This window comes from Dreissena polymorpha, chromosome 4 (genome assembly GCF_020536995.1).
Source record: "Dreissena polymorpha isolate Duluth1 chromosome 4, UMN_Dpol_1.0, whole genome shotgun sequence".
Taxonomy (NCBI): domain Eukaryota; kingdom Metazoa; phylum Mollusca; class Bivalvia; order Myida; family Dreissenidae; genus Dreissena; species Dreissena polymorpha.
In genome coordinates, this window is record NC_068358.1 from 63,631,195 (window position 1) to 63,656,348 (window position 25,154).

At 39.1% G+C, this 25,154-nt stretch overlaps 1 protein-coding gene across 1 annotated transcript in view; it reads right to left on the reverse strand.

Annotated features, from left to right (window-relative positions):
• Positions 1-582: 582 nt before the first annotated feature.
• Positions 583-25,154, reverse strand: part of LOC127878475 (uncharacterized) — a 143,340-nt gene continuing 118,768 nt past the window's right edge. Inside the window, 8 exon segments of the mRNA XM_052425001.1 lie at positions 583-3,021; positions 3,738-3,899; positions 5,244-5,313; positions 6,953-7,180; positions 7,951-8,141; positions 15,658-15,795; positions 18,301-18,415; positions 19,260-19,477. Coding sequence (XP_052280961.1) covers positions 2,869-3,021; positions 3,738-3,899; positions 5,244-5,313; positions 6,953-7,180; positions 7,951-8,141; positions 15,658-15,795; positions 18,301-18,415; positions 19,260-19,477 — 1,275 coding nt within the window. The 3' untranslated portion in view covers positions 583-2,868.

The following is a 25,154-nucleotide window of genomic DNA, read 5'->3' on the forward strand; positions in this document are numbered from 1 at the left end:
GCCTTAGGAGCATCTCCATTAACCACAGCTGCCAAAACAAGAACAAAGGAAGAGAAAACTTAGATATAAACAAGAAAAATAAATAACAACAAGAAAATGATAGGTATTATTGCCAAAAATCATACCGGTATGCCAACATTACACAGAAAATGAGCTCAAAATAATAAAAACTGAACAAATTAATAAATATGTAAATAAATAACAGCAATAAAAAACTTAATGGAAAGAAGACAAATAATGCATGCATTGGCACAATATCATTTCAGCATATCTCAGAATACTAAAAATTCTATAAAAAAAATGATATTAAAGCAAATAAGTAGTCTCAAAAAAACATAATTTTTTTCCCTGGTTCATGCAATGAATATTAATTTTGTTAACGGGTGTGTTTGAATGTTTCTGGTTTTCAGTTAATTTATCTGTTCAAGGTGCCTATACCAGGTGACTTTTACGGATCTGTGTTGGGAGAATAAAGTGCGACCCAGTTAACATTTTTAATGATCTCTTTTTAAATATTTCACTATTTTAATGGGATAAAGTTGAGAGCCCGCTCATTTGTATGAGTTTTCTATAGGTATCATAATCTTTTTAAACAAATAAGTATTTTTTTCAGTAAAGTGTAACCGCGCGTTTGTAATATCAAGTCCCCACACTGATCCGACATTTTTCTAACCATTCAAACTAGCGGTTACACTTTACTACACTAAAAAAATACTCATTTGTTTAAAAAGATCACGATACCTATAGGAAACTCTTACGAATGAGCGGGCTCTCCACTTTATCCCATTAAAAATGGTGAAATATTTAAAAAGAGATCCTTACAAATGTTAACTGGGTCGTGCTTTATTCTCCCAACACAGATCCGTAAAAGTCACCTGGTATAGGCACCGTGCCTGTTTATCCATTTATATTTTTTCAATACAGAAGTAACTTGTGACCAATATTAATGATTTTGTATCACTGAACATGGTCCAAAGGACAATCCATCAACATGTTTCTGACAGCGTTTATTTAGTACAACCAAATAGAGATAATTCTTTATTGAAATCATTAATCAAGAGATCAACCAGGAGATCTAGATTCATGCCTACTAAACACTAAATGTATTCGCTAAATATAAAAAATGAACAGCAGATATAATGAAACTAGAGTTTGTCACTGAAGTGACGAATACCCCCACATGCCGCATTGACACATAATATTTTGCATGTCGTCTTCACAAAAAACAGCGGACACCATGCTCAATTTTTAAAACGCACTAAGTGACCCCTTGACCTAGTTTTTCACCCAGAAAGGCCCATGTTCTTACTTGGCCTTAAGATCATCTCCATAAAACTTCTGACCAAGTTTGGTGAAGATCGGATGTAATCTACTTGAGTTAGAGAGCGGACACCATGCTGAATGTTAAAAAACGCACTAAGTAACCCCGTGACCTAGTTTTAGGCACAGAAAGGCCCATGTTCAAACTTGTCCTAGAGATCATTAAGATAAAACTTGTGCCCAGGTTTGGTGAGGATTGGATGAAAACTACTTGAATTAGAGAGCAAACAACATGGTGAGGTTTAAAACGCACTAAGATACCCAGTGACCTAGTTTTGACCCGGCATGACCCATATTCAAACTTGACCTAGAAAAAGCGGACACTTAATACGGACAGACAGACCGACCGACAGACAGACAAGTTCACTCCTATATACCCCCCTAAACTTCGTTTGTGGGGTTATAATTAACAAATACACAAACAGCAGGTTTCAAATAAAAAAACAACATACATTTGTAAATATTTTTATCTATCCACTGTACTATCCACTGTAAATATAATATTGTTAATAACCGTAAGGTTTCACCAGACACTGAAATTTGCATTCGTACATAGCACTTTATATAGCTGTGTTATACAACATTATATTTACAAATGTATGTAACATTTGCATCTCCAGCTAGGAAAACATTTTCAGCATACAATAGTAATACTTTCCTATGAACACCACTCAATTTGAATGACAAAACAAAGAGAAGCTTTGGTTATTAAAACAGATTTGTTTGAATGTCAAATATGCAAATATAAGAGGTCTTGTTACCAAGCCAAGCAGTGATTTCAGCATTCAGCCTTTTTCTGACCATTTTGAGAAAAAGGACTTGGGTAACATTGGATAATACGCAATGTAAGATTGTCTAAAATGGGATAAGTTCTTATTACTAAGTGATACATAATAAAATGAAATTTACAGTTTGAATCCAACAAATGTAAATTTAACAGCAAACATTAATTTTATTTTAACCCTTTTATGCCGAGCATCTAGAAAAAAGGCCTTGGCAAACAGCATAGACTCAGATGAGACGCCGCATGATGCGGCGTCTCATCTGGGTCTCCCCTGTTTGCTTAAAGGAATTTCTGTAAGAAATATTCTAAATATAGAAATAAGTATACTAGACATCCATATTTTTGGAAACAAATTGATCAAATTCAGAAGGATGGGAGAGTCCACTAGGCATAAATGGGTTAAAGGTGTGCAAGAAAACAAAGAAAACCACTGGAAGAGGCAGCATCACAAGACGAAAACCAGAACCGGATGACAGAAATCTCAGCAGGACACCATGAGAAAAATACTTAAATAAATCAGCCAGAAAATCTCTGTACACTTGTGCCTTGACTGCCGTTCAATTTAACAACCGGACATCATGATCAAAGTTATTTAAAACACTTATACCACACTGTCAATATCTGTCAATATCAGTATGCATCTGTAAACATGATTGGAATTCATACTTTAACACACCATGAGAGTGATACATCTAACGTGTTTGCCAGTACGTCTAAAATTTCACCGGAACTTATGATGTGAGCATTTGAACCATGCCAAAATGTTACATGAACACATTTGCTAGAATATCCCTGTACACCTGGGCTCTACTGATGTCAACCGCAGCCCGTGACTTGCGGAACAGGATTGGGCAGTCTAGGGACACACAGGCGTTCACAGTGCCAGGTTCTGATGTCCCTGTACATGTTCCACAAACCTGAAAAGATTAATATTCTGGAGTTGTTCTAACATACTGGCACTTTTTGATGTATTTATTGACAAAGAACACATTTAGTTTTTGATAACAGAGCCCAAAATCTGAGCAGAAAATAGTAAAACTCTTTAACGTTAATTCTTTGTCACTGACGCTTAAAACTATTAAAATACTATGCACCATAAATTCATATCGTTAATTGGCAAATTAACCAGATAAATTGAAATTATGTTATAACATTATTGTTTCAAAATAGAAGCTAAGCAAGAACAAACAGTTGACATTAAGGAAGAATTATACTAGAACATACTAAAAGAACACTACACAGCACTGAAGATTGCCTTATAGGATTAGATTACAGCTATAAATGTTCGGACCATTCATTTCTTTGTCTTCTTTATTTGTGTCTTTTACGACATCCCCTTATAATTTATACAATTCATTAATCTTGTGTGTCGTAGTCAACCCTTTAAAAATGACAAACTTTTAAATTGCTTTCTTTATAATCCCCCCCAAACCAAAAATGCTTAGCTACATATGTACCTGACCATAATAAGAAACCCTGGGTAAGCAATGGAAAACAAATATCTTTCTAAGATTAGCTTTGTTAATTCCCTTACATAAAAGATAAAACATCAGAGTACAATTTGTTCACTTGAAGCTGACACTTGAACCAAAGAACTTTAACCAAAAACTATCCAACACCACTGGGTAGATACCTTCATCACATTGCTGTAGACACACTCCCATTTGTTGATGCGATCATTCAGCGTCACACACACCATTTGAGGGTCGTTCAAGCAGTTCCTGCAGATGGATTGCTTCGTCTGGCCATCACAGATGGGGCAGTTACTTGTAGCAAAATACTGGGAGATAGTGCCCTGAAATACACACACAGGATAGTAATAAGCAATTCACTTTTTTGTTTCTACAGAAAACTGTAGCAGCTAAAGTTCAAGATGAACAATGCAAACAATGTAAAGAAAACAAAAGAGGTTGCACACATACTTTTAGATGTAACACTATTATATATTTCCACTAGAATCTTTTAGGTGAGAAATCTTAAAATATACCACAGCAGCAAATTGTATAAATCTGGATAACTTCAATTTTAGGATATCAATTTTTTTTTGGTTAGCGATTGTATAAAAAAATAGATATCTAAACAGGTGCACCTTTCGTTTACGTTTTGGATAAGATTTAGCCAATATATTTGACTTAAGTTATCTTTATCTGAATAAATGTTATCTGTTGGATTGGCTTGGAAGTTCTTTATATTTATACAATTGGTTGCAGATGTATAAATCCATAGCATATTTATTAATATTTCTACAAGCTAAAATTTCATGTATATAACTACTGTAATTATAAAACAACTTAGTTGATGTATTTACTTCATCTTTAATATATATACATTTCACAGCGCATAATTTACTTTAATTTATGTAATGCCCAACAGCACTATGGTACATTATTTGAGTTTACCCAACAAAAGGAACAAATAACTTTTTCAGGGTTCCCAGCTTTTTGTATGAACAAAATTCCCTGATTTTTACCTAATTTTTCTCTGATGGAAAATAAAAATTCCAGGATCATAATTTCGACCTATTTCTTGTTTTAGACACCCTCAATAAATAGCAGTTGTGGACAATAACATATTAACAGAGAGAAAGAAGTAGGTATTTACTAATAGTACACTAAGCTACATGTATACTAAAAAGCCACTATAGCCATGCAGAGGAATCGATTTGCTGTTTTTATTGTATGGACTTTTCGACACAAGTCGGGAAAGTCTGACCTAACAAAATTCCCTGATTTTTCCCTGATTTCAGGAACTTTTCCTAAATTCCCATGACTTTTTCTTGACTGGAAAAAGTGAGTCTTTTCAGGTTTTCCCTGATTTCCAGGTTGGCTAGTAATCCTGTTTTTAGTCTACTGATTTCAATTTACTACTCAACCTAATGACAGAATTCTGTTTTTGTCTACCAAATTCAATGTAACACGCAACAAAACAGCAGAGTAACGCTTTTGTCTGTAAAAATTCACAGTAACAAAGAACAAAAATGCAGAATATAGTTTTTGTCCACCAAATTAAAATTGACACTCAACAAACGGACAGAATACCATTTTTGAAAACCGAATTCAAAGTAACACAAAATAAGACACAATACAGGAGTTGTGTTCATACCAAATTCAATGTAACACCCAACAACAAGGTTGAATACCTTTTTGGCCTGTTCTTGACCAGTGTTGATGATTGAAACTTTCCCAGCAGAATGAGGCATTTCTTGATACCTGTAATTGATTGCAAAACATGATCAATGCTTACTTTGACCCTTTCCCCCCATAAGAAGCAATGTTAAAATGGCTTAAGCAACCAGCATACAAGAAACCGTCGGAGACGGGTGATGCTCCCCAAAGATATTTTTGGTCACAATATTGCACTATATATTCAGATAAAAGGTAACGTCTTGAGGGCACAGTAGTTGGGGGGGACAAGATTTTTTTATAGAAAATTTCAAAGGGCCATAACTCTGTGAAAAATCATCCGACCAGAACCTGCTGATAATATGCACATCTCCTCTTGGTAGTAAAGCTTCCCATAAAGTTTCATTGAATTCCGGTCATTAGTTGCTGAGAAATAGCCCAGACAAAAATTGTGCATGGACAGACAGACCCACACACACACGGACAGACGAAGCAGCGACTATATGCTCCCCCAAAAATAAATTTTTGGGGAGCATAAAAACCAGAACAGCCTGCGAGTTACTTGCAGTCTGTTCAGGTTTTATGCTGTTTGCTGCTCATCAGTACCTAAGGATTGGAAATGAAGCATTTAAAACTTGAATTTAGTAAGAAAGGCCTTTAATTAAACTTTCTTAGGGACTACAAATGCGTCAAAATATGTATCTAAGTGATAAAGGGTTAAAAATTACAACACAATTATGACAGATTTAGACAATGTTTAATAATATGACATTTTCTAGGAGAAAATGCTAAGATTAAAACAGGGGGTCCCTAAAAGGGGGAGAAAACTGTGCAGCCAGTCTGGGACTTCAACCCATAGCCCTTTGCTATCTCAGGACACAAGGAAACAACACAATTTGTGCCCTTTCAGGAGCCCAAACATTCCTTTTTTAAATCTACATGTTCACATATTGAAGAACAATTTTCAGAAATGTCCTTATAGATTCCTAGCACCACATTGTATATCAGTGTAAACAAAGAGGCAATATAACCACTAGAAGCATAGATATATATGGAAAACATTATGTGTTATAATCACTAAAATTTCAGAAAATAATTAAGAGTTTCTTAAACAAAACTGTGAAATAATTTTGAATGTTTAAATTATTTTTCTTAAAATTGCAGACAGCATGTGTAAAGCTGTGAATTGGCTTTGAAATTAAAGAAGACAGGTTAAAAATACAAGTACACATTTTGAGGTCAAATATTTAGAAAGGGTGGAATAAGCAATGGGAAGGTAATCTCTAGAAAAAAAAACTAGCGCAAAATAAGAGTACTGTCCTATTAAAGGGGAATTTAGTCAACTTCATGAATATATGGGAAGAAGGTTTAAAGTCTGTGTAAGCCTTGGAACACAGCTCTGTGATGACCTTTGAAAAACATAATCAAATGAAAGCCTGACTTTCAAAGTACAAACAACAGTTTAACATACACAAAAACAAGATGTGTTTGTGAAACATTATGTCCCCCATATATTTGACCGTTGACCTTGAAGGATGACATTGACTTTTCACCACTCAAAATGTGCAGCTCCATGAGATACACATGCATGCCAAATATCAAGTTGCTATCTTCAAAATTGCAAAAGTTATGGCCAATGTTAAAGTTTGACACAAAAAAACAATATGTCTCCCAGGATAGACTGGGTGACATAAAAAACTGAAACAAAGTTGTCCAATCCACACACCATGAGAAAACATCCGCTCCCAACAGAAACAGGAACCTATCCAGAGGTGGCAGAATCTGCTTGGTGATGTAATATACGGCATTGAGACGCAGTGACGGATCAGCCAGTAGATCCGACGGGCTTCTCACCAGCTGGATCAGAGGCAGTCCAGGGCTGCCGTACACAATCACGTATGGCACGCGCTCGCCCACCCGTGGCTCAGACCTGCGATCTTGACGAATGCTTTTCCTGAAATTAGATGTAATGAATTTTGTCAAATCTAAAATCTTGTAAATCTTATCAATGATACCAATTTTGTCTAAGTTAAGACAGAATTAAGAAGATTGAAGTATTGATTATCAATATATTCCTAAAATTAAGGACATTCACATTTTTTGTTTAATTACTGAACTAATGCACTTAAAGATGTTTGCTCAAGCCATTTATGCTCCTTCCAAAATGCATGGTAATTTCAATTTTTTGTAAATTGTTCTGATAGGCAAATCTCTAAGAATGTTACAGATTGTAAGGTTTGAATGACATACACGCAAGCTTTGAACACAATTTTTTAGTTATTTATTTCAATTCAAGAGTGGAATATAAAGACTAATAGTTACAGTTCGTTACCAAAGGTTAAAATTTCAAATTGTTCATAGTGAGAATATATAGTAGTAATTACACCTATATTTATCAATCAACCTTTTAGGCACATCTCAACAAAACAAGAGATGTGTTTGTCAGAAACACAATGCCCCCTATTTCGCTGCTTTGAAGCCATATATTTGACCTTGAAGGATGACCTTGACCTTCCACTACTCAAAATGTGCAGCTCCATGAGATACACATGCATGCCAAATATCAAGTTGCTATCTTCAATAATGCAAAAGTTATTGCAAAACTCTAACCAAGGTCAAAGTTTTGGGACACACACAATGAATGAATGAATGACAGACAGGCCAAAAACAAAATGCCCCTGATCTTTCGATCCGGGGGCATAAAAAACCTAAAGGTCCACATACTTGGCTATCTCGAGTGCGGGCACGCAGGCGCCAGGCTTGTAGCCAGGCATGCCGCGGTACTCCTTGGCAAACACAAAGTCCTGCAGGCTCACCCTGCCCTCCATCACCTTCTGGCACTGCCGTTGTACGTATGACTTCACCTGGGACACGTCCTTGGTTGTGAACAGGATCTTGATGGCGCGCTCCAGCATCTGGGGGAAGATGGATGGATTACCTGAGCCTTGTTTTTGGAAAACTGGGCTTAATGTATGTGCGTAAAGTTTCGTCCAAGATTAACCTTCATTCCACACAAGCTTATCAGGGCCAACACTTTCAGCTTTTAATGGATTTTTTTGTTTTGAGAAAGTCTCTACTAATCAGTGTCGTCCCAGATTAGCCCATGTACCCTGCACAGGCTAATCTGGGAAAACATTTTATGCACATGCACAAAGCACCGTTTTCCCAGAGCACGTCTAATATGATTGATTATATGGATGCGTTTTAATGATGTCTGATTATAGGGTCATGCCTTTATAATATCTCATTAAAAGGACATGCTTTGATAATGTCTGATTATAAAGACATGTTATAATCATGTCTGATTATATGGTCATGTGCTAATGGCAAAAACTACAAAGTTAAATATATTGCAAAAGGAAATTCTATTAAGACTTCAATTTTTAGTAATACCCAAATATTGCTGTAAATATTTTCCACACATAAAGACAAACATTGCAAAATAAAATCTTGGCCCAACAAGAGTCCTAAAATACAATAAATATGCTTTGATTAAAGAAATACTAATATCCTATGAAATCCTTCTTTTTTAAAAGATTATTATCTTTTAAATTTGAAAATGACCAAGTACAGTACATGCATATAATTCAAGGTGAACTTATTTTTTTTTTTATTACATTTAAAACAAATTTTTCTAGTAAAATTCATTTTAATTAGTAATTACTTACCTGCTATCATATGCTACTCACCCGGAAGGATCGTAAATAATCCGGAATCTTTCTGTCCAAAGAATCCCACACTTTTCATAAACCCGTCGGTCAGGTCAGAACGGTCACATAGTGCCGTGTAGCCGTATAACCAAAATGGGATATTACCCAGAATCACTCTTATTCCAATAAACAATATGAAATATTAGATGAAGAGCGGGGTAGGAGGTGGGACTTACCGATAGCAGGTAAGTAATTACTAATTAAAATGAATTTTACTAGAAAAATTTGTTTTAATAGCTTAATTACGTTACCTTCTATCATATGCTGACTTTGCAGCTGCGGCGGGAAGGTTCGCGAAAATTTCCCCATCACAGCGGAACCCATATCTCGAGTTCTCAGCTAATCTTCATTATTACGGTATTAACTTAATTCATGGATAAGCGTAATATACCTATGCCGTAGAAGGTACTACCGTTTGTGCAACCACAAGGGGGCCCAACAAATACAAGTTGTCCTGTTGGCACTCCAGACAACGAAGATAAAAAGTTGAAAAAGTGGTCTGATTCCTCCAGAAAGCAGCTTGAAGCACGTCAGAGAGTGGGGTATGATTAATATATGCCCACGAAGCCGACATTGCTCGTAATTCATGCGGTCTAATCTTAAAAAGGGATGAATCCCTTGCAGAAAGAGAAGAGTAAGCCCTTTTTATAGTCGAGGCTACCCAACGGGAAATAGAAGCCGCAGACACATCGTCCCCCCCTTTTAAGGGAATGAAGAGTCTCTTGCGAGAACCTCGAATAGACTTAACTCTACTAAGATAGAACTTCAAAGACCTGACAGGGCAGAGGAGTCTATCTTCATCTTCATTTCCACAAGTTCTAGAAAGACTTGGGACCTTGAAGGGTTTAGAAGCCATTGAGGGGAGTTGATTTTTAGCAAGGAATCCTGGCTGACACAACAAAGTGAGAGAGCCATCGGAGGAATCAAAACGAAGATGGCTTTCTTCGATAGAAAGAGCATGAATTTCACTTCTACGTTTGGATGAAGCCATGGTAAGAAGGAAAACGGTCTTCCAGGTTAGGAACTGTAAAGAAGCCTGATTAAGGGGTTCATAGGGAGCTTTAATAAGCGATCCAAGAACACAAGCCAAATCCCATTTGGGGGTAAGAGAACGAGACACAGGACGTTTAAGTTCCATGGCTCGGATCAGTTCCGAAATGGCTGGGTCAGCACAGACTTGTGATGACTTATGAAAAGCCAAGGTATGCGAAAGCACAGATCTGTATCCTTTGATGGAGCTAAGAGAAAGTTTCTTATCATCAAAGAGATAGATTAGAAAATCCGCTATGCGTCTAGCAGAGGGATTGAGGGGATCAATTTTCCCTCACACACACCAATTAGAGAAGAGTTTCCAGCGAGCATCATAGACTGCTCTGGTGGACTTTCTCCTTGCAGAGGCAACGAGTGTTGAAGCCCTGACAGAAAAGCGTTTCTTCTGCAGGGATTGCCTGATAACGGCCAGACGTGTAAGTGGAACATGTCTGGATCCACATGAAGTCTGCCTCTCTGAGATAGGAGATCTGACCTGTGCGGGAGTTCCCTGGGAAATTCGCACAGGAGACTGAGAAGGTCGTTGAACCAGGATCTCCTGGGCCACCAAGGGGCTATCAGGAGGATCCGGCAAGAGCTCACACTGATTTTCCCTAAGATTTGGGGAATTAGAAGAGGTTGGGGATAAGCGTAAGCGTCCAGTTGATCCCAATCAAACGAAAGCGCGTCTACCGCTCACGCTGCTGGTTCGTACACTGGACTCACATACAGAGGAAGTCTGTGGTTGTCTCTGGTCGCAAACAGGTCGACCAGTGGATAACCGAATGTGAGGAATATCTGGTTGGCCACTTCCTGATGAAGTGTCCACTCCGATGGAAGTAACTGGCGTTTGCGAGAAAAACCGTCCGCCAGGGCGTTGAGACGACCTGGTATGTGTTTGGACAAGAGAGAGACGTTGAGGCTCTTGCAAAGAACAAGTAAGTTCATTGTTTCCAGATACAGGGAGTGAGAGTGTGTACCGCCCTGTTTCTGGATGTAAGCCACAACTGATGTGTTGTCTGTCGATACCATCACACAGGAGTCCCGAAGATGTGATTGGAATTGAGAAACAGCTAGAAAGACTTCTCGCATTTCAAGATTGTTTATGTGCAGGAGAGACTCCTGAGGAGACCACAATCCTGATAATGTCAGGCTGCGGGGTTCCAGGTGAGCACCCCAACCTTCCATGCTCGCATCCGTTATGAGATGTAAAGAAGGTTGCGGGGGAAGAAGCGGTACTCCTGCCAACTGGGTCTCCTCGTCTAGCCATCATTGAAGGTGGGGGACTAAGGACGGAAGGATGGGAATCTGTGTTAGCAGATTGTCTGGAGACCATTTCCATCGAGCTGAGAGATAGTGCTGAAGAGGACGTAGGAAGAGACGTCCCAACTGCACGAAGTCTGCTACAGAGCTCAGGATACTGTTGAGTGAGAGGAAATCTTGAGCTGTGATATGAGATTGGGACAGCACCCATCTGACCTTCAAAAGGAGGTCTGATACACGTTGCGGTGAGACCCTGACCCGATTGATGTGGGTCAGAAAATTCATTCCCACGAATATGAAATCCTGAGAGGGAATGAGGTCTGAGTTGGCTACATTGAGAAGGAGTCCTAAAGAGAGGAGCTCCTTCCAAGAGAGAGGTGTAGCAGAAGCAGTCGACAATCGAGCTGGTGTAAGAGCCAATCGTCGAAATACTGAAGCAGTTGAACCCCGAGTAATCGGAGGTGTGCGCCCACTGCGGCCATGAGTTTGGTGAAAACTCGTGGAGATGTGGCCAATCCAAAGGGCATCGCCCGAAACTGGTAGACCTGGCCTCGAAAGGAGAAGGGCAGGTACTTCTGGTAGTTGGGATGGATAGGAACATGGAAGAATGCATCTTCCAGGTCCAAGGAAACCCCCCAGTGCATGGGTTTGATGGAGCGCCGAATGAAGGCAGGAGTCTCCATCTTGAAAGTAGGTTTGACTAGAAACGTGTTGAACACTTTTAAGTCTATGACTGGTCTCCAGGAGCCGCTTTTCTTTTGAACAAGGAAAAGGCGACTGTAAAATCCTGGAGAACAAGGGTCGTGAACCCTTTTCTACCGCCTGTTTTTCCAGGAGTCCGAGAATGGAGTCTGAAAGTTGTGGATGCGAAGATACCAGATCTATTTGGACACGAGAGAGTGGGGGCCTTTTTTCGATTTTGAAAAGTGAGGCCTTGTGTGACAAGGGAATGAACCCACGCGTCCGAAGTTATTTGGAGCCATCGATTTGCGAAGTGCATAAGTCTGGCCCCGACTGGTACCTCCGGCATCGGAGGTTGTGGCGGTAGAAAGGGTATGACCTTGGGCTGACCTTTTGGAGGTCCACCCTTGCCGGAAGAAGGATTAAATGACTTTTTGTCCGCATTGGGTTTGCCCTTACTCAAATTTTGGTTTACAGAAGACTTCCGATAGGAAGATGTTCTGTTCTGAAAAGGAGGCCTATTTGTGGGCTGACGTGGAGCAGACGGACGCTTAGTAGGGAAACTGTCCCTTTTAGCGTTCTTGGCCGGTGGGGCTCCTGGGGGCTTAGAAGCAGGGCGCTTAAAAACCACAGGGCCCTGGCCAGAGTTGCTCCTAGCTAAGGAGGCATGTATCTGATCTTCACGATCAGCAGTAAGTGCCGACTGTATCCTCCCTCCTAAAAGAGAATCTGCTGTTAGTGGAGCAGTTCGAAGGGAGTTAACGCCTGTTTCCAAAAGGAAATTATTGGGCAAGGAAGAGAGGATGAGGTCTCTCCGAAGCCTTAACATCTCAGACATAGATGACGCAGCATTGTGAGATAAACACTGCGTAGTACGTGAAAGATGTATCAACAAGGCCCGGAGCTCCTCTGGGATTGAATCAGAGAGCTCCCAAACCAAGTCTAAGGCTGTGGCTGCCATGAGATCTAGCTGGCTAGCCAGACCTATGGAACGGCGTTCTCTCAGCTCCCAATTTTCCAACAGGGAAAGAGGGACTGCTGTATGGGTAGAAGATGAAGGCATTGTAAGTGACAGCTTACTATTGTCAGCATCAGGAACCGGAAGTTTGGAAAGGTCCAAACCGGTAGAAGGGTCGGGTACCGGTGCCTTATAACTTTTCCCGCCGTCCATCTGTTTAGGCTCCATCAGCTCCTTAGGGGCTTTCCATGGAGATGGCAAAGGCATATTGGCTGGCTCAAGTGACTGGAAAACAGCCATTGTGGAAGAGCCAATAGGAAGGCGTAGATCCACCTTACTTATCCGGCTCTCGTCTGCAGGCTACCTGTTCTGTAACGGTAACTGCAGATCTTGAGACAAGGAAGGGCAGGGGCAGAAGTCCTCATCTAAGGTATTGAACATTAGTTCGTAAACCTGATTGATGGAGGCCAAATAATAAAGTTCGGCCTCATTAGACTCCGAACCCGTCTCAATCGAACCGTCTGCGGGAGCATTGGATTAATTGAAACCGGTGGATACAGAAGTAGGAATAATAGATTCATTCGCTTCTATCATGAGAAAATCATTTTCCGGCACCATCAAAGATATAGCTGGTGAGTTAGGTCTATCAGAGATCAAGTCAGCAGACTCACTTTGAATACCAGAGGTCGCTGGTAAAGGATCAGTCGAAAAAGGGACAAAGATTCCCGGCGACTGTTGGATCCACAAAGTATTGGGATTTGATGGTGTAGCGGCAGCCTGGGGTATACTTCTATGCAATGTGGAAGAGACCCGTGGGGCTGAAAGCGCAGCCGAAGTGGTTAGATTAACCCCTGTACCTTGAGCCTGATATGTATGCAAACTAGTATTTGAATACAAATTATGCTCAGTGGTTGTAGGAACGGCTGATGTGTGTGTTGTGGCCAAAATAGAGGCCGACACACGTGGAAGGGTGTCAATAGATTCCTCAGAGAAGGAGCTACTAGGGGACCTAGGAGTCCGAGAGCGCCTAATAGAGGAAGGTCTATATCCCTTATCCCTGCGATGCCGAGACACTGTTCGGCGCCGCTGGGAATGATGTTTCCTGATCGAACGTCTCCCAGAGCGCTGGCGTGATCGCTCTTTACGAGGCAATCTATGCAGAGAAACACTCGGTGAGCGTGAACGACGTCCCCTCCGATAATGATGAGGGCTAGTTGAAGTAGACGATGAGTCATACGACGACGAGCCCGAGGTGGAGGAGTAGCCGGAAACATCAGACACTACACGTTTACGTCTGTGACTCACAGTAGAAACGCGGCTGCGTCTACCTTTGTGGAGTACTGACAAGGTAGTGTCAACATCTACGGTGACCGGAAAGGTCTGTGGCACAGACCGGTACCCTGGTGACCGGATCGGTCATTACATGACCGGTGACCGGACCAGTCAATGACCGGTTGACCGGACCGGTCATAGCATGACCGGTGACCGGACCAGTCAATGACCGGACCAGTAATAGCATGACCCGTGACCGGACCGGTCAATGTTGACCGGTGAAGTCTCCGGACTGGTCAACTTGTCGTTCCCGATGAACGGACCGAGCAAATTTTGTCCGGTGTCGTCACCGGGCAAGGACCGATGCATGGCATCTCCTGGTTGCATATGGTCAAGATAGTGTGGTGAAAAGTCCCGACAAACGGAACTTTTCCTACTTTGATCTGAACTATGCATGTTGCGTCTACGACTCTTGAAAGGTCGACGCTTGATGGCCCAGGTATCTGCAGACCAATGCTCACAGAAAGGGCAGCAGTTATCCTGGGTACATCCTGCACACGACAGGCAGCTACCATGGTTGTCCCATGCTGCCCTTATGTGTCCACATGAGCCACGTGTTTGAGGCATATTTTGCCTTGAACAAACAAACAAATACACAAAACAATACAGAAATAAACGGATATATATACGGAGAATGTTTTAACACAATACAAAAACTTCTCTATTCTGTTAAACAGAAGAATCCAGCGAAACAGAAGCAACAATTAAGTCAATAACAAAAATGTCGGCCTTTGTATAACGCATCCGGAATAAGAGTGAATTCTGGGTAATATCCCGTTTTGGTTATACGGCTACACGGCACTATGTGACCGTTCTGACCTTGACCGACGGGTTTATGAAAAGTGTGGGATTATTTGGACAGAAAGATTCCGGATTATTTACGATCCTTCGGGGTGAGTAGCATATGATAGCAGGTAACGTAATTAAGCTATTAAAATAGGTTATAAAGTAAATCCAAGAGTGCAGATGTTACAAAATATGCGTGCTCAAAGGTCTTGGTTACATTTATCCTGAGTAAGAAAATAGACAACATTATTTAAGCTAATTATCAATAACCAAAGGGAAATCATTTACAACTTCTTCAGACAATCAGACTGGTTATTTTTCTTGGCTGAGATTTATGCACACAATTATTTTGAACAAGTTTAATAATGATCATATATACTATATTTGAGTTTAATGACAGAAAACGTAAATAAGGCAAAATGTTTTTATTCTTCAGGTGCCATAATTCCCAAGTGCTTCAGACGAATTTAGTTGTTTTTTTTCTTAGTATCTTCTCACACTTGTTAATTATTTTTATAACATATTTATGCATAAAGGTCATTAACAGGTAAACATTAGCCAGATTTAACAAATAAATTCGCTTAATCTTCTACTGTTCACAAAAAGATTACAAAAAATAAAGTGTAGAAAAGCCAACAATTTCTTGAAATGTGTACTCCATGAAATTTATACCTTTGACACAGCTGAACATGTATCCCTACGAACGGTTTCTATTCCCTTGGCATCATAGACAGGTTCTTTCTGATCTGGGGTCTCATACATGAAGCCCACATAGCGTTTCTTGGTTTGCAGCACACATGGCAGATACACCTGAAAACATGTAGAACATTATTTGCTTAACCTTAAACATGTAGAACATCATTTTTACTCATCTTTAGTATTGGAACGAATTCTTATTTAAAGACCACTTTAAATTTTGTATTGCCGATTTTACAATTTTAACTTAAAACCTTTTAATTATATGCCCAAAAATGTACAGAGGATACAATAAAAAAAAAGCAAATTCATTGAATTGATATCCCCCGCCAATATATTCTGGACAAAAAAGTGTTATATTTGACACTCAAAAAAGCATTTTTTCAAGATACAAAGGACCATGACTCCGTTATTAACAGATGGTGTACAATTCCATTTGGCGGCATCATCCTCTAATCAATATAATACTCATACCAAGTTTCAATGAAATCTGCCAAAGCACTTCCAAGATATGGCTCCGGACACAAAAGTGCCGGACGGAAGGACGGATGGACGGACAACGCCAAAACAATATCCCTCCGCCTATGGCAGGGGATAAAAATAATTTCATATTGTTTTCTTTATCAAAATTTTATCCAAAGATTTAAAAATTGTCTATTGTTAAAACTTGTTTATATATAAATTATTCACTTTAAAAGAACATAAAATATTTAATGTCAATAAGATGTAAATCGAGAAATGTTAAAGAGATACTGATGCCTCCAAGGCACATGTTAGGACACATTCTATTCTACACTAGACAGAAAGACAAAGTGCCTTCATTCAGCCAAATCTGGTTGCAGTCAGGCTTCCTTGCTTAACCCATTTATGCCTAGTGGACACTCCCATCCTTCTAAATTGGATCAATTTATTTCCAAAATTAGGGATGTCTAGTATATTTATTTCTATATTTAGAATATTTCTTACAGAAATTCCTTTAAGCAAACAGGGCAGACCCTGATGAGACGCCGCATCATGCGGCATCTCATCTGGGTCTACGCTGTTTGCCAAGGCCTTTTTTCTAGACGCTAGGCATAAATGAGTTAACCATCACCTACACATTAATGTCATTCAACTTTGAGAGAAATTCAACCTGATGTTAATTCTTCAAATCATAAAATTGTGAGGCTATGTTCTAGAGTGGAAAAACAGACAAAGGTTTATAATTCTCTAAAAACCCATCTCTGCCAAATTCCTTTTTTTACGATCAATTACAAATGGAGGTCATTCAACGGTGAAAGTTTGAGCAATATCCATCCAGTATTAAAAGACAAGTTGAAAACACCAATAATGGGACAATACATTCTACAGTAGAAAACCAGAAAAAGGGCCATAAATCTTCCATTAATCGTTTCAGAAAAATTACTTTCTTAACAATTATCTACACATTTATGTTAATCACTTGTAACAGTGTGAGCGAGATCATACAATTAGTTAAAGAAGACTGGAAAATACAACAAGGGCTGTTTGTAAAACATGCATGCCCCCCATATGGGCCTGTCAGTTGTAGTGGCACCATTGTGTGAATACGTTTTTTGTCACTGTGACCATGACCTTTGACTTAGTGACCTGAAAATCAATAGGGGTCATCAGTTATGATCAATGTACCTATGAAGTTTTATGATCCTAGCCCTTATTATTCTTGAGTTATCTTCAGGAAACCATTTTACTGTTTCGAGTCACTGTGACCTTGACCTTTGACCTAGTGACCTGAAAATTGATAGGGGTCATCTGCCAGTCGTGATCAATGTACCTATGAAGATTCATGGTCCTAGGCGTAAGCATTCTTGAGTTATCATCCAGAAACTATTTTACTATTTCGAGTCACTGTGACCTTGACCTTTGACCTAGTGACCTGAAAATCAATAGGGGTCATCTGCCAGTCATGATCAATGTACCTATGAAGTTTCATGATCCTAGGCATAAGCATTCTTGAGTTATCATCCAGAAACCATTTTACTGTTCAGTGTCACTGTGACCTTGACCTTTGACCTAGTGACCTGAAAATCAATAGGGGTTATCTGCCAGTCATGATAAATGTTCCTATGAAGTTTCATGATCCTAGGCGTAAGCATTCTTGAGTTATCATCGGGAAACCATTTTACTATTTTGTGTCACTGTGACCTTGACCTAGTGACCTGAAAACCAATAGAGGTCATCTGCCAGTCATGATCCATGTACCTATGAAGTATCATGATCCTAGGCCTAAGCATTCTTGAGTTATCATCCCGAAACCATCTGGTGGACGGACCGACCGACATGTGCAAAACAATATATCCCCTCTTCTTCAAAGGGGGGCATTAAAATACAAGCTTCATGTGACCATATATTATATTGAGAAAAACTCACAAAAAGTGTTGAGTCTTCCAAAAAGCCTCGCAGCCTGTATTCAATTTTTTAAAAGAACATCTACAAATTAAATTTAATGATCAGTAAAAATTTCAGCCAGCTTCTCCCAGCAAATAAAGAGGACTTAAAAAAACAAGCTTCATGATGCAAGGATGGATGGACCTGCAGAAGGACAGACTGACTAATGCAATGTACCTCCAACTCCATAGGGGGGCATAAAAATAGGGTTACCTTTTCAAACTTCAATTTGATAGGTTTGGGAAACATGTTGGTAACTGTTTTGGCAATGTCATAACCAATCTTGAACGCTTCATCCTTGCTTTTTCCCTTCAGCAGAATAAACATACTGAAAAAGAAACATACAAGTTACAATATTTTTTAATAAGTAGATTAGATTAAGTAAAACTCGCTGATCTGAGTGATACCAAACCAAGCTGATCCATTTGAAATCTTGTAAAAATCACATAACATACTTACTATAACTATTTGAATGAAACTGCCCTTTGAACATTAAAAGTGTCAGTGTTTGTACCTGCCAAAAAGATGTGATTTAAAAAAGTAACAGAAATCTGAAATACAGCTATGTAGGAGATCCCATATCATGCATACATGTACATGCACTCTGAGATACAAAAAGTACAACAGAAATTCTAATTCTTTATAACAAAAAGTCCTAATTAAAGACCGCTTCCAAAATATACAATAGAGAACAAATTAAACATGTATTAAAGATTCAACAAATGTCTTATGCAGAAGCAAAGAAATTCACTTGACTTGAGAGGATTAATCTTTGTCTGCATAAAGTTTGAAACTTGTAGAATTCCTTTCAAGCCGTGTTCTGGTAAGAACCAGTAATTGGTTGCTTTTGTAATCCACCTAGAATGCTCCCAAAGAGGCAATCTTACCCAGGACCTTCAGGATGCAAGGCAGGCACCATATTCATTACACTGTAACAACATAACTAGTTTACTTGAAATCACTCATATAGAATTCAAATTTATTAATTAATAGGGGTGTAATTGAAGAGCCACCTTAGGGGAAGAAAATGCCCTACCCATCCAGTTCAACTAAACTCTTCATGTGCATATAGATCCAGCCATTGAAAGGGAGGACATTAGCTGATAGGAGGAGAAATCACACTACTGATTAATACAATGACGTTCTTTTTAATTAACAAGAAAGAAGAATACCTGTCGGTATCTCCGTACACGACCTTTGCCCCCCACCTAGGTGTCTCCTCGACCAATCGGATGGACCGTTCCAGGGTCTCTCTGGCCTTGCGTACGATGCTGTCTCCGACCTCGATGCAAGGCATGCGACCTGAGAAGTTGGCCGCTGTGTAGCCATAGGTGACATTCGCTATCAACTTCAGGCCGAGCTGTCTGGCATTGAGCATCCGACTCAGGGTCTAGAATTAAAGAATTAAAAGTCTTAATTTGACCAATACAAGGTCTAAAATTGAAATGCTGTTCATCAAATTGAATGGTTGAACAAAATGAACTGTCAGGTAAAAATAAAGGAATAATCAATTACACTGTAACTCCAATATAGCGCGGTCAATGGGGTCCAAGCCGCGAAACAGCGTTATAACGGATACGCGTTATAGGTTTTGAGCTCATTTACTGCAGGGCGCTATAAACAAAACAGATATAGAATAGCCTATAATATAGGTCATGTATATATATTGCCATGCTGTGTTGACCCAAATACATGCATATAAACCGAATTGTTTCGATAACAGTATACATACATGTACCGCTTTTCTTATGTGCACATTTATCCGATAATCCAATAAAATTGCAACATCACTTAAAAATAATAATCTTGAACATAAATGACGATATATGTTTAAGAAATTCGTAAACACAACCGTACGCATATATGCCATTTTCAGAAGTGTTAAGACAGGGGTTTTTATCTGATTTTGGGGAAAGGGCCTGGCCTTTTTAGAGGGGAAAAAATCGCGCGAAACGTTGAATTTTTGGGGAAATAACCTGCGAAAAGCCGGATTTTAGGGAAAATAAGGAAAGTCTAAAATAATCAATAAGACAATTTAACATATTTTACTGTTTTTAAAACAAATTCAAGGCAACAGATAATTTAATAATGCAATATTTTTCTAGTTTCTACAGTGGATCAGGTTAACTTATATATGAAAAGGTATAAAAAAAAATAGAATTTTTTTTTTTTTTTTTTTTTGGGAGGGGAAAATGAAATCTAGGGAAAAATTTACCAGCTGAGGGGAAAAAAAATCCGAGGGGAAAGGGCCGATTTTCGGCGGGTCCCAAAGAAGGAAAAAAAACCCTGGTTAAGAGTACAGTGCATTATGGGGCAGAGCTTTCATTGGACGAGCAACTTTAAATTTAGATTGAATGCAATACGACTAACATACAAATTTTTTTTATATTGCGTCATACGCATGCAAGAAACTAGTTTCCCGGGGACTTTCTGATACCGCACGAAAATGAAAGTGAAACTCTGTTAACAATTGCCGGTACACTGCGTTCGCATGTAAATAAATCGTCTGCATTATTTAATTTCTTATAAACGAACTGAAAGAGATTAAATGACATAATACTAGAATGATAATAAAATGACAGAAAAAGTTGTTTTATACAGTAGGCAGTATATTTCACAGCCGCTCATTTAATATAGTCAAACTGCAACCATATCAAAGAAAGAATGTTTCAATCGTTTTGAATTACTTGAATTGTATAATTATCTGGCTTGCACTGAACTTATGGAAATTATCGCACTGAACCGCTCTGATGAGGTATACATGTAATAAACACTGACACGCGAGTTTTTCACACCTTTATTGACATTACACAACAGATAAACACCAATTAGCTGTCGCTGTTGTTTAACCTCGAGGCGATTATAATCGGTTCAACGGACGGTTGAATAAAGCAATCAACATAACTGTGATTGCCGCCATCTTTGAATTGTCTGAAAATACATGAAGTTGCATTATACGGATTTGAATCAGAAATAAAATGGAAGGTTGAAGAAAAAATGGGATCCAAGCACCCTCCGCGTTATATTGGATTCAGCGTTATAACGGAGCGCTTTATATTGGAGTTACAGTGTATTGAGATAAACTCGAAACAAACATGGGTTCACTGTTAAAAACAGTTTTGCAATAATTTCGGGTGAAATACACAATCTGTATTGTTTTTTCATATTTGCTAATGAAATTGATCACTTTCAATGTAGTAAATTTTTTGGTAGACACTTATACTGAAGTCTTATTTTAAACAAGAGGGCCAAGATGGCCCTAGTTCGCTCACCTGAGAGAAGTCGGTTCATTCAATTTTTACCAAACGTCAAACTTGACCTAGATATTGTCCAGACAAACATCCTGGTCAAGTTTCATCATTATTGAACCAAAACTCTGGCGTATGGAGTGTTTTTGTTTATGTAAGATTTGACCTGGTGACCTATATTTTGAGTTGACCCCCCTTACCAAACATCAAACTTTGCTTACAAAAACAAGGGCTGTTTGTAAAACATGCATGCCCCCCATATGGGCTCTCCGTTGTAGTGACAGCCATTGTGTGGGTATGTTTTTGTCACTGTGACCTTGACCTTTGACCTAGTGACCTGAAAATCAATAGGGGTCATCTGCCAGTCATGATCAATGTACCTATGAAGTTTCATGATCCTGGTCATAAGCGTTCTTGAGTTATCATCTGGAAACCATTTTACTATTACGGGTCACCGTGACCTTGACCTTTGACCTAGTGACCTGAAAATCATTAGGGGTCAGCTGCGAGTCATGATCAATCTACCTATCAAGTTTCATGATCATAGGCATTAGCGTTCTTGAGTTATCATCCGGAAACCATTTTACTATTACGGGTCACCGTGAACTTGACCTTTGACCTAGTGACCTCAAAATCAATAGGGGTTATCTGCGAGTCATGATCAATGTACCTATGAAGTTTCATGATCCTAGGCCTAAGCGTTCTTGAGTTATCATCTGGAAACCATTTTACTATTTCGGGTCACCATGACCTTGACCTTTGACCTAGTGACCTCAAAATCAATAGGGGTCATCTGCGAGTCATGATCAATGTACCTATGAAGTTTCATGATCATAGCCATTAGCAGTTCTTGAGTTATCATCCCGAAACCATTTTACTATTTCAGGTCACTGTGACCTTGACCTTTGATATAGTGACCTGAAAATCAATAGGGGTCAACTGCGAGTCATGATCAATCTACCTATCAAGTTTCATGATACTAGGCATAAGCGTTCTTGAGTTATCATCCGGAAACCATTTTACTATTTCGGGTCACCGTGAACTTGACCTTTGACCTAGTGACCTGACAATCAATAGGGGTCATCTGCCAGCCATTATCAATTTACCTACGAAGTTTCATGATCCTAGGCATAAACGTTCTTGAGTTATCATCCGGAAACCATTTTACTATTTCGGGTCACTGTGACTTTGACCTTTGACCTAGTGACCTGAAAATCAATAGGGGTCATCTGCGAGTCATGATCAATCTACCTATCAAGTTTCATGATCCTAGGCCTAAGCGTTCTTGAGTTATCATCCGGAAACCATTTTACTACTTCGGGTCACTGTGACCTTGACCTTTGATATAGTGACCTGAAAATCAATAGGGGTCAACTGCGAGTCATGATCAATCTACCTTTCAAGTTTCATGATACTAGGCATAAGCGTTCTTGAGTTATCATCCGGAAACCATTTTACTATTTCGGGTCACCGTGACCTTGACCTTTGACCTAGTGACCTGACAATCAATAGGGGTCATCTGCCAGCCATTATCAATTTACCTACGAAGTTTCATGATTCTAGGGATAAACGTTCTTGAGTTATCATCCGGAAACCATTTTACTATTTCGGGTCACTGTGACTTTGACCTTTGACCTAGTGACCTGAAAATCAATAGGGGTCATCTGCGAGTCATGATCAATCTACCTATCAAGTTTCATGATCCTAGGCCTAAGCGTTCTTGAGTTATCATCCGGAAACCATTTTACTATTTCGGGTCACCGTGACCTTGACCTTTGATATAGTGACCTGAAAATCAATAGGGGTCATCTGCGAGTCATGATCAATCTACCTATCAAGTTTCATGATCCTAGGCCAAAAGCGTTCTTGAGTTATCATTCGGAAACCATTTTACTATTTTGGGTCACCGTGACCTTGACCTTTGACCTAGTGACCTCAAAATCAATAGGGGTCATCTGCGAGTCATGATCAATGTACCTATGAAGTTTTATGATCCTAGGCCGAAGCGTTCTTGAGTTATCATCCGGAAACCACCTGGTGGACGGACCGACCGACAGACCGACCGACATGTGCAAAGCAATATACCCTCTCTTCTTCGAAGGGGGGCATAATAAATATTATGAAAAAGATTCATAAAATCTGAAACAAAATTGTGACCTCTAGAGTGTTTACAAGGATTTTGTATAATATAATGAAAATTTGGACAATCTAAGGGCAATAATTATGGCATTAATTATGTGATTTTGCTCATTATCAAACTTGACTGAGATCTTTCAGAAACTTTGAAAAAGAATGCTTGAGAAATGTGAATGCTAGAGTGTGTACAAACCAAATGTGGACGGGTGGACGGTGGACAAAGACCAATCCTAAAACCTCACCTGAGCAATCAGGTGAGCTAAAATGTGTGTTTCACCGATCTGAGCCATTTTCCAACTTGTCAGAGAAATCAATAAATTTCACGATGATTAGGCAAAAAATGTGACTTCTATAGTGTTCGATCACAACGTTTCTCTCTAGTCACATAAGGAAAACTGCCCTACCCCCTGGCAGCCATGTTTTTTTGACCCATCGGGACCATTTGCAAACTCATCTGAGATGTATATATAACCAATCTTTTCAGCCAAGTTTCATGATGATTGGGCAAAAAATGTGACTTCTAGAGTGTTCACAAGCTTTTTTTACTACATAAATATAAGAAAACTGCCCCCCCCCCCCTCGGCAGCCATGTTATTCAACTGACCGGAAACATTTTCGAACTCAACTCTCATATCCAGGAAACAAATGTTCTGACCAAATTTCATGAAAATTGGGCCAAAAATGTGACTTCTAGTGTTCACATGTTTTCACTATAATACATAGAGAGAAAAATGCCCCGCCCACTGGCAGCAGTTTTTTCACCGATCTGGACCATTTTCGAACCAGTTCGAGATATCAATAAAACCAATGTTTCTGAGCCATTTTCCAACTTGTCAGAGAAATCAATAAATTTCACGATGATTAGGCAAAAAATGTAACTTCTATAGAGTTTGATCACAACGTTTCTCTCTAGTCACATAAGGAAAACTGCCCTACCCCCTGGCAGCCATGTTTTTTTGACCGATCGGGACCATTTGCAAACTCACCTGAGATGTATATATAACCAATCTTTTCACCAAGTTTCATGATGATTGGGCAAAAATTGTGACTTCTAGAGTGTTTACAAGGTTTCTCTATAGCCAAATAAGGAAAACTGCCCCGCCCACTGGCGGCCATGTTTTTCAACTGACCTGAACCACTTTTAAACTAAGCCAACATATCATTGAGACAAACATTTTGACAAAGTTACATGAAGATTGGGCATGAAATGTGACTTCTACAGTGTTTACAAGTTTTTTCTTTTTTTGACCTAGTGACCTAGTTTTTGACCCAGCACGACCCAGTTTCGAACTCGACCGAGATTTCATTGGGACAAAGCTTCTGACCAAGTTTTATAATAATCCGACAATAAATGTGGCCTCTAGAGTGTTTACCAACAAATGTGAACGGACGGACGGACAGACGACGGACAAAGACCGGTCACAAAAGCTCACCTGAGCAATCAGGTGAGCTAAAAAGAAAATACATAAATAAGACATTTTTTAGACTTTGTTTTCACAGTTTTCAATAAATTTAAATCAATTAGTACATGTGTGATTCATTAATTGCAAAACGGATTTATCACAAAAACAGGTTGTTATATAAATATAAAATTGCATTAAGACGCTGCAACCTGTTTTTCAATAAAATTTATTAGTTCTTATGATTTTATTGTAAATTGGGTTTATTGTATAACGGGTTCAG